The following is a 10,980-nucleotide window of genomic DNA, read 5'->3' on the forward strand; positions in this document are numbered from 1 at the left end:
GAGCAGGGGGAGGGAAGGGAGGGAGTGAGGAGGGGGGAAATGGTCAGGGTGAGGGGAGGGAAGGGAGGGAGCGAGGAGGGGGAAGAGAGTCGAGAGGAGAGCTGAAGGCTCGGTCAAAGAGAAAGGTTTTGAGACCGGCCTTGAAGGAGGAGAGGGAGGAAGCGGCGAAGGCACTGGGGGATGGAGTTCCAGAGCCTAGGGGCTGAGAGACTGAAGGCCCGACCACCGATGGTAGGGCGATTGGGGCGGGGGACATGGAGCAGACCGGAGCCGGAGGAACGGAGGGTACGGGCAGGTAGGTAGGGGGATAGTAGGTCAGAGAGGTAGGAGGGAGTGAGGCCGTGAATGGCCTTGTAGGTGAGGATGAGGATCTTGAAATCAATCCTCTGGGGGATGGGGAGCCAGTGGAGGCGAGCGAGGGTGGGTGTGATGTGGTCGCGAAGCCTGGTGCGGGACAGTACACGAGCTGCAGAGTTCTGAATGACCTGCAGCTTGTGGAGGGAGGTGGCGGGAAGGCCGGCGAGGAGAGAGTACCCATAGTCCAGCCTTGAGGTGACAAAGGCGAGGACCAGGGTTTCAGCAGCGTGAGGGGTGAGGTAGTGCCGTAGTCTGGCGATGTTCCAGAGGTGATGGAAGGCGGTGCCAGTTGTGGTGCGGATGTGAGGGACAAAGGACAGCTCAGGGTCGAACAAAACGCCGAGGTTCCTGAGCGGCTTTGAGAGGTGGAGAGTGCAGCCTTGGATGCTGATGGTGTCGGCGCCTGAGGTGCGGAGGCGCTGACGTGAGCCAATCAGGAGGGCCTCGGTTTTTCGCACATTGAGCTGAAGAAAGTTGTCTCTCGTCCAGGACTCGATGTCAGACAGGCAGCTGTCAGGACATCGGTGGTCGTGGAGTTGAGAGTAGAGGAGGAAAGGTAGAGTTGGGTGTCATCCGCATACATGTGGAAGTTAACTCCATGTCTGCGGATGATGTCACCACAGGGGGAGCATATAGAGGGTGAAGAGGAGGGGACCGAGGACAGAGCCCTGAGGGACACCACATGAGACAGTGCGGGGGGTGGAGGAGAAGCCATTTGTTGAGACAAAGTGAAGACTCCAGCAGCACACTACACACTCCAACAGCACAGCCCACCTCAACAGCACATCACACTACACACTCCAACAGCACACTACACACTCCAACAGCACAGCCCACCTCAACAGCACAGGCCACGGCAACAGCACAGCCCACCTCAACAGTACAGCCCACAGCAACAACACAGCCAACAGCAACAGCACAGCCCACCTCAACAGCACAGCCCACAGTAACAGCACAGCCCACCTCAACAGCACAGCCCACAGTAACAGCACAGCCCACCTCAACAGTACATCACACTACACACTCCAACAGCACAGCCCACGGCAACAGCACAGCCCACGGCAAGAGCACAGCTGGCTACTTGCTCCAGGAAGAAAATACAGTAAAACTGAATTGATGCCGATGGAACAAGGTTGAAACCTCAAATGAGGAGTTTTAACTGGGAATCTACCGAATTCCTGAAACTGTACAGGGCAGAGTTGATAGTCAAAGTGGCACTATTGCTTGTTCCAGTCAATCATCATCTACACACATGGCATTCATGTTTATAGATGATGATTGACGGTAATAAGCAATAGTGCATGTTCTGTAGGCACACTCTTTCAATCCTTGCTCAGAGAATTTTGACCTTTAATGTGGAAATACTGTGCTTTAATATTTAGTATTTACCTTAGTCTTTTTAGGTAATGATTTATTTATGTCTGAAACTATTATGAGGGCCACTCTTGTGTTTGCAGTCATCATTCCACTAATTTATCAGTAGCAAAATACATACATAAGGTCGCAAGAAAATTTTGTCTGAAGGTGGCCTGTTTCATCTTTCCAGAATATCCAATCATACCATCTTCGCATTAAAGTTGTTTCTTGAATGAATCTAATATTGCGGCCTGAACCTGTGCCCTCGTATCTTACTTCCTTAGTGTACCTGAAATTACTGTTCTGGAAATGATTTCTCCTTAGCGACTAGCAAAACTCCTCCTAATTTTAAATCCTTTGATCAGGTCACCTCTCAACCTTCTCTATTCCAATTAACTTAGGACCAGTTCCTCCAGTCTCTCTTCATAGGTCAAACCACTCATCCTTGGTATCATTCCAGTAAGTCTCCTATGCAACCTCTCTTCCTAAAGTGGGGAATAAATTGTGCCAAAACCAAATGTGACATTCCTCTGCACTTAAAGGATACAGGAGTTTCAGGCTCTGATGTGCTGCAAGGTGTGTGTAGAAGTACTGTCCTGAATAACACATGGTGCAGTTTACACAACGTGCCTTCAGTCTCAAAAGTCAAGGATATTTGAAAGGTCATTAACTCCTAAACAATTTCAAATGAACAACTTGTACGAATATTTAACTAACTGAATAACATTGAGGTGATGTAACAAACCACAGCACATGTAGCCAAACCAACATTACCACTCTTAACACACAAGAATATTGCACTCTGTCACAGACTACACCCACTCCTCTAACTGTGGTTTACTAACAATTTAGACAGGTTAAGTAGCATCTGTTTAGTTTTACATTAGCAAAGGTCCTTTCTGTCTGTTCAAGTGGAAACTAACGATCCCATGGCACTTTTCAAAATGTTTTACTGGTCTGGGTGATATCCTCCTGAAATGGCTAACAATCTTCTTCAATAGTTACCCTCCATATTTTTGTGTTATTAGCAAATTAACAATTTTGTTCTGTATACCAGAATACAGATCATTTATATAAATGGAAAATGTTGTGGTCTGAAGAGCACTATTTACATAATAATTAATAATAAATAATCCTTGCATTTAATACAGTGCCTTATCACATCTTCGAAGCGGCTCAAAACGCTTCACAGAATATACTGTAAAGTAAATTGACCGCATATTTTATGGGCGAAAGGTGGCAGCCAATTGCGCAGAGCAGTGTCCTACAAACAGCCGTGGATTTTAAGTGACCAATTTATTATTAACCCCGGAAAAGCGATCCGCCAATTGACCAACAACCAGGTTTCTACTTACTGCTAGTTACTGCTTCTTTCTGGCGTAAAGAAACTTGCCCAACATTTCGCCCTGCCAGGAATCGAACCCAGGTCTCTCGCTTGCAAGACTTGCTCTAACCACTGAGCTACAGGACTCCACATCTCTCTACTATGAAAAAACATCATGTATTTCCACTCTGTTTCATATCTTTCAAATAATTTTCTATTCATTCTGCCACTTTTCCATGTGTACCTGCACCTTAATTCTGTTAACAAGCCACTTATGCATCACCTTATCAAATGTCTTCTGAAAATCTATGTACACCACATTCACAGAAGTTTATTTGAAACCCAAGCTCCACATCAGGACTTTGAGGGGGGGAAGGGGGAGAGCAGGGAGATCAAAAGCATGGTCAAAGAGGAGGGTGTTGAGATGCGAATTGAAGGTGGCAATGGAGGGGGCAAGACAGAGGGACTGCAGGATGGAGTTCCAGAGGGTGGTACAGAGTAGTGGAAGGCCTGCCCGCCAATAGCGGGGCGAGCAAAGTGGAGAATGTGAAGCAGGCCGGAGCCCGCTGAACGGAGGGAGCGAACAGGATGGTAGGAGTATAGGAGGTCACAAAGGTAGGGGGGAGCAAGACCGTGGAGGGCTTTGAAGGTGAGGACCAGGGTCTTGAACTGTATCCTCTGTGTGATGGGAAGCCAGTGGAGTCGGGTAAGGATGGGGATGATAGGGTCACGGAGCCCAGTGCAGGAGAGGACACGGGCTACTGAGTTCTGGATGATCTGCCGCCTGTGGAGGGAGGAGTTGGGGAGGCCGACAAGCAATGAGTTTGCAGAGTCGAGCCTCGATGTAATGAAAGTATGTATGAAGATTTTGCAGCCTGTGGTGTGAGACAGTGGCGACGTTGCGGAGGTGTGCAAGGCAGAGCAAGTCATGATGCAGATGTGGGGTAGAAAGGATAGTTTAGGGTCAAACAAGGTTCCGGACTGGCTTAGCAAGGTGGAGTGGCCATGGATGGTGATGCTGTCAGCGCCTGAGGTGAGGCGTCGTTGACTGGAGCCAATCAGGAGAGCCTCGGTCTTGTTGATGTTCAACTGAAGAAAGTTAGCGCTCGTCCAGGACTTGATGTCTGACAGACATTTTATCAAATGCAATATAGTACCCTTAACCTTCAGATCTTGAAGAAGAGTGCCAGCCTTATAACTTCCATGTTGTAAAATTTCTATGATTTTATGGAGTTCTGTAGCGTAGTGGTTAGAGCGCTATCCTCCCAAGCTAGAGGACCTGGGTTCGATTCCCAGGTGGGGCGAAACCTTAGGCAAGTTTCCTTTCTCCACATGCTTCAATTTACCTAGCGCTAAGTAGGAATCCGGTTGTTAGTCGATTGGTCGATAATCCCTTTTTTAAAAAAAAGGAAAAAAGTAATGTGGTCACCCAATTCACGACTGTTTATGGGACACTGCTGTGCGCAAATGGTTACTGCATTTCACCCATAAAATATACATTCAATTCAATTTGCAGTAGTCTGCGATGTGCTTTAAGGCATCTCAACGATGTGATAAGGCGCTACATCAAATGCAACGATTATTAGTTATTATTATTGTTGTTGTTAATATTATTTTTATGATCTAGAATTTATAGAAATCCTGAGATGAACAGAACATTTCTTGGAATTCTGACTGTATTTATGTTTTTTGGAATTTGTACATGAGAAGTATTCCATAAGACCATAAGACTTAGGAGCAGGAGTAGGCCATTCGGCCCCTTGAACCTGTCCCGCTATTTAATAAGATCATGGCTGATCTTCTAACCTAATTCCATTTACCAGCCCTATCCCCATATCCCTTAATCCCTTTATCCTTTAAAAATCTATCAAACTCAGTCTTGAATATGTTCAAGGACTGAGCATCTACAGCCTTCTGGGGTAGAGAATTCCACAAATTCACTACCCTCTGAGTGAAGAAATGTTTCAACTCAGTTCAAAAAGGCTGACCCTTAATCTTGAGACCATGACCCCTAGTTTTGGATTCTCCAACCAAAGGAAACAGTGCCACAGCATTTACCCTGTCAGGACCCTTAAGAATCTTCTAGGTTATAATCATTCAGGCAGTTGAGTTTGTACACCCCACAGGTCATAAGAGTTATACTGTGAGGGCACTTTCCACATATGAAATCAGTACAGCTTGTACAAAGACGGGGTCACTGCCCGTAGGAGACAGTATCTGTGAGTGTCACACAAGTCAACACTGGTTATTAAAACTACTGTATTGCCAGATGATGATTTTGCTGTGAAGAATGGGTACAGTCTCTCGCACAGTACTTTATATTAAAGTCTCTTTGAGTATCTGCAATCTAATTAGATTCTCAGCTGGTGGAGGTAATTATAACCTCATGTACAGACGAGAAGCATCTTTCCAGCAGTTCTTTTAGTGATCTCATCTAAAAATAATATATTTTTGCGGAAGAATTGCAGAAAAATTTGATAAATTTTGTGGAAAATTGCGGAGGGTTGATTGGTGTTGTTGAGAACTTGGGATGTCCTCCTGACATGAAAGGTGCTATACAAATGTAATTTGTTGTTGAGAGTCTCATTTTGTGAAACAACCCAGATTAAAACTATAAGCATATATTTCGTGAACATGTAGTTATGTTTAAAATACTAAAAATGTTAATTTGAATAGTACACCACTGACCAAGAATTCATCGCTGAAGCTCAGTTTCGGCCAGGCGAAGTCGATTTCCCGATTGCGCCGCATCCCAATCCCAACACTCCCTGCTCCGCACACAGTAGCAGCGTTGAGCAAACAGCACACAATGTGCATCTGTGACGAAGGAGAGCATTTGTAGCGAATCTCACGGAATCTCACTTTTCTATGGGCCTAGCAAATAACCAACCATCAAGGGAGACAATTCCACATTTCCACAACTCACTGTGTGAAAAAAACACTTCCTGGTTTCACTCCTAATTGGCCTAGCTCTAATTTTAAGATTGTGCCACCTTGTTCTGGATTCTATCCCCAGAATCCATGTCAAGTCCCTTTATCATTTTGAACACCTGGAGTAGATCACCCCTCAATCAGAGAACGTTCTTGTTATTGCTACTCTCTGTGTCCTGTCTCCAAACCAATCACCAGCCCATGTCATAAGGTTACCTCCATTTTTATGTGCTTTCATTTTCACAAACCAACTCTTATGCGGAACCCAATGCCTTTTGCCCATATAGACAACATCCACAGTCACTCCCTTACCCACCATCCTAGTGACCTCTTCAAAAAAGTCAATTAGAGTCAACAGGATTTACTGCAAAGTGAGAAGTGCAGTGATTGTTTATTTACAGGCAAATGTGGAACTAATTTGTGTCACAATCAGCCATGAAGCCAATGAGCTATTGTATCTCCCTTCACTGGGGCCTATTGGGCTGAGGCTTCTCTCCCGCCTCAAATCAAATTTCTCCCTAATTCAGTTACTTTATAAATTAACCTCATGGTGTAATGCGCTCTGAAACATTTCTATTTTAGGTTAAAGTCGCAACTACAAGCCCAGAATCCCTCACGCTCATATACGTCATATCCTGAAAGTCTGCCCGAGGCATTTCCGCCGGCCCTGCGTTCCCCGTATCTCCAGTCAGTGGGTGTGGTTCCGGCGCCCCCTGGTGTCGGTACGGCCTGGTGTGTCGGGGTCTGAGGTGGGTGGGGCTGAGGTGTGGGGGGGGCTGAGGTGTGGGGGTGGGGCTGAGGTGTGGGGATGGGGCTGAGGTGTGGGGGTGGGGCTGAGGTGTAGTGGGGGCTGAGGTGTGGGGGGGGGGCTGAGGTGTGGGGATGGGGCTGAGGTGTAGTGGGGGCTGAGGTGTGGGGATGGGGCTGAGGTGTGGGGGGGTGGCTGAGGTGTGGGGATGGGGCTGAGGTGTAGGGGGGCTGAGGTGTAGGGGGGGCTGAGGTGTGGGGGGGGCTGAGCTGTAGGGGGGGCTGAGCTGTAGGGGGGCTGAGGTGTAGTGGGGGCTGAGGTGTGGGGATGGGCTGAGGTGTGGGGGGGCTGAGCTGTAGGGGGGGCTGAGCTGTAGGGGGGCTGAGGTGTAGGTGGGGCTGAGGTGTGGGGTGGGGCTGAGGTGTGGGGATGGGGCTGAGGTGTGGGGGGGCTGAGCTGTAGGGGGGGCTGAGCTGTAGGGGGGCTGAGGTGTAGTGGGGGCTGAGGTGTGGGGATGGGGCTGAGGTGTGGGGGGGTGGCTGAGGTGTGGGGGGGCTGAGGTGTGGGGGGCTGAGGTGTGGGTGGGGCTGAGGTGTAGGGGGGCTGAGGTGTGGGGCTGAGGTGTGGGGGGCTGAGGTGTGGGGGTGGGCTGAGCTGTAGGGGGGGCTGAGGTGTGGGGGGGCTGAGGTGTGGGGGGTGGCTGAGGTGTGGGGGGGCTGGCTGAGGTGTGGGGGGGTGGCTGAGGTGTGGGGGGGGCTGAGGTGTGGGGGGTGGCTGAGGTGTGGGGGGGGCTGAGGTGTGGGGGGGGCTGAGGTGGGTGGGGGGCTGAGGTGTGGGGGGGGGGGCTGAGGTTGGTGTCAGGCGGTGTCAGCCTGGTGCATGCTCGCAATCTTAATTTAGTTCTTGTTATGCGGTGACACTGTTGACATGGGAGTGGAGAAATCAGCCTGAGTTTATGCTCATTGTGTGAGATCTGGATTAGCTGTAATGTCTTTCAAGATCAAAAATCCTGATGATACGGACTGGATGATTCCAATGATCAATTAGATGAAGAGCTAAATGGTAGCCAGTGCCTGTTGGACATGCGTAACATAATTATTTTGGCCTGTCAGACCTCTAATACGTGCAGAAAACCCATCATCATGCTTTAGAGAATCCAAACCAGAGTTCGATGGATGCCATGTGAAATTTCCCTGTGTCTGGAATGGAATATGCATTCACTCTGTTCACTCACTTCAGGACCATAGAATCTGCATTGTGGAAACTGCCGGAGTTTAACCAGTTAAAACCACATAGCTTGTCATTGAAAGCACTGCCTACAGGCTTTGTGATGCTTGTCCAACTTGGACTGCTCTACCTGTGAGAACTTTAACTTGTAGGGTTCATATGGGAAGATTCACTGCCCACCCCCATGAACTCTCTGCCCCTCCAAGGTCCACCAACAAGCCAGCCTGGCCTATGTATCATCAGCAGTGCCTTGGGAGTCCTGTGTATCTACATAGCTTAAGAACTGGACTGCTGCAGAGAATTGACTTGATTATGCATTCGCTTAGAGTCAGCAAATTCCAAAGAGATCCAGGTTACTAGTCCCCTCACCCCAAGTAGGAATACATGCCAGTGGAGGCAAGATCTTTAGGCAGCAAAGTGCAGTGACAGACTGAAAGTTTAGGTTTAAAGCACAATGGGTTTACACAGAGATAAGTAATTGCTGTTGTGATCCCTGGGTTTCTTATTTCCCTCCAGGTTTAATACGACATTTACAGTTGGTTGTGACAATGCAGCTCCTTATCTCAAGATGCTTCAATCAAAGATTTTTTGCTACACCTAGCAAGACAGCCTCTCTGTTGTTAAGATTTGGGTGTCTGCAACAAAGGCTCTATAATGAGAAGAGAAACTATTGGCAATACTTGAAACAAAAAATTATAAAGAAACCATCACCACCCTACCAACATGTTTGCCAAGTGGGAGACCCAATCCTACGCTCCAAAGCTTCGCCTGTTAATACCTCTGAACTCCATAGCCCACAGATGGCAAAACTGATCAGAACTCTGGTGATGGTCATGCGGGAGAAGAATTGCATTGGTTTAAGTGCTCCACAGATTGGTGTCCCCCTCCAGGTCATAGCAATGGAATTCACAGAGCAGATCTTTCAGACAAACCGTCCCAGTATGAGGCAAATAAAGGAAATGAACCCATTTTCGCTGAAGATCTTTATAAACCCCAGTGTTCGAGTTTTGGATTCACGAACAGTCCAGTTCCCTGAGGGTTGTGAAAGTATATCTGGCTTCGCAGCCTGTGTGCCCCGCTACCATGCTGTAGAAATTATGGGTGAGTTATACACAAAGAGGGGTTGCAGAATCTTAACAGCGCAGATAATGCTGCAGGGTTGGGGAAGGGTGCCATGTAAAAGTGTAAATACTGCATAGATTTATCTATTACTGTCAAAGAACAACAAAACGAAAAACAAAAGTTTTAATGGTTTTGTGTCTAATTCAAGTCTCCAACCATCTCTCTCTGCATATTTTGGCTTTCATTCCTAGACTTCCCCGTGTTTCATTTTTACTTTTCTCCATTTTCTTTTTTCTCTCAACTTTTTGGTTTACCTTAATATTAATTTTACTTCAAATTTTACTTTTACTGGAAAAACATAAACAGAAGTTGGGATAACAACAACAAATGACATTTGTATAGTGCCTTTCACTTTAGGAGGATGTCCCATAACCAACTAGTGCCTATCCCCCTGAGGGGGTCCCCTCGGTGCTAAACTGGCTCCAAGGTGACATGTTCGGCCACAGAATGGCGGAATCGAGCCAGCCCTCTGTGGTGGTTCTGAGCCAGGCGAGTCCTCAATACTCCAGAGCACCGATTATAGCACAGGCTCATTGGCATGACTTCTCACTCAGCTCCCATTGACTTTGCAAGCCAAAGCCCTAACAGGTAGTGTGGTCCTAGCTGGATAAGCCTTGGGAAAGCAAGCCAGGCAGCACTCTTAAATGCAAGCTATGCAGTTTTAGCTGGTTGGACTCCCAACAGTTAGTCAGTGAATGCTCTGGGGATCCAAACCTTGGCTTTTGCTCACCTGTACCTAATACTTTCTGGAATATGTTAAGATGTTGTTAGAGGGAGCTGTTCAGAGCAACATGGTTGTTTTTCTTGGATAATTTTGAGTGATTATTAGTTACTTCTATCCTCAGGTTTGAACGAACATGGACAGCCAATCGTATGGCAGACTTCAGGTTGGACAGCTCGCATTGTCCAACATGAAATGGACCATTTAAATGGCATACTTTACATCGATAAAATGGATAGTAAAACATTCCTGAACATTAACTGGATTGTATTGAACGAATAAAACTACTCCATAGAAAAGTCTTGATCAATGTGTGTGAAGAGGCCAAAAGGTGGAGGGGGCAACAACATTGTGACATCTCATTTCCAACCTCCAGCTAACAAAGACATTCAACTAAATAATCTTATGAGAAAATTGAATGGAAAGAAAATCTAGTCACCGTTCACATCTACACTGATTGCCTTTGTTGCACTGACACCTTGAACTGCAAATCTACCATACTCACTGTGGTTATCTATGCTGTAATTCCCTTCCTCACATTTGGTCTGCCCAAGATTGCTTTTCTTCACCTCTTCTACAAGGCCCGCCACTGTTCCTATCTTGAAGCAGATGCTACTGAAACCTTAATTCACACTTTTATCTCCTGCCTAGTCTTTTCTTATCCATTATTTATGATCTCCCTAGATCCTTGCTAAAAACTCCAGCTAATCCATAACTCTGCCACCCACATCCTTACCTATTCCAAATCTTGGGATACCCATCACCTCAGCTTCCCCAGGCACCACTGGTTTCTTGACTCCCAATTTACTCTCACCTATAAATCCTCTCACACTTTCGCACCTCCCGATCTCTGATCATCTTCAACCCTACTCTCCTTGCTCCCTCCACTCAGCTAACTCGGGCATGCTACATGTCCCATGCCCTCCTCACCCACCATTGGTGGCCGAGCCTTCAGCAGTTATGCTCCTTACCCCTCTACCCCAATGTCTTGCCCCTTACTATCTGTCTTTAAATCCCATCTAAAAAAGTACCTCTTTGACCTCACCTATGGTAACCCCCCTTTCCTCCTTTGCTTGCTTGGCATCCGACCCAGATTATGAAGTGCTCTGAAACATTATCCTACATGAAGGGCACTATATAAATTATTATTGCTGTAAACTTTCCAGCATACCATTTATTGCTAACAGAACAAGT

The 10,980-nt window shown here is 47.0% G+C and overlaps 1 protein-coding gene across 2 annotated transcripts; it reads left to right on the forward strand.

Moving 5' to 3' along the window:
- The first annotated feature begins 6,490 nt into the window (after nucleotides 1–6,490).
- On the forward strand, nucleotides 6,491–10,612 carry pdf (peptide deformylase, mitochondrial). Of its 2 annotated transcripts, none has more exons than XM_007907942.2 (3): nucleotides 6,491–6,717; nucleotides 8,460–9,044; nucleotides 9,911–10,612. In XM_007907942.2, the coding sequence occupies exons 2-3, from the start codon at nucleotides 8,492–8,494 to the stop codon at nucleotides 10,066–10,068; spliced, it is 711 nt and encodes a 236-aa protein (XP_007906133.1). In that variant the 5' UTR covers nucleotides 6,491–6,717; nucleotides 8,460–8,491; the 3' UTR covers nucleotides 10,069–10,612. The 2 variants fall into 2 exon arrangements, with proteins under 2 accessions (XP_007906133.1, XP_007906134.1); XM_007907943.2 differs by having other exon boundaries at nucleotides 6,491–6,690.
- The last annotated feature ends 368 nt before the right edge of the window (nucleotides 10,613–10,980 follow it).

The sequence above is a fragment of the Callorhinchus milii genome, unplaced genomic scaffold (genome assembly GCF_018977255.1).
Source record: "Callorhinchus milii isolate IMCB2004 unplaced genomic scaffold, IMCB_Cmil_1.0 Scaffold14, whole genome shotgun sequence".
Lineage (NCBI taxonomy): Eukaryota > Metazoa > Chordata > Chondrichthyes > Chimaeriformes > Callorhinchidae > Callorhinchus > Callorhinchus milii.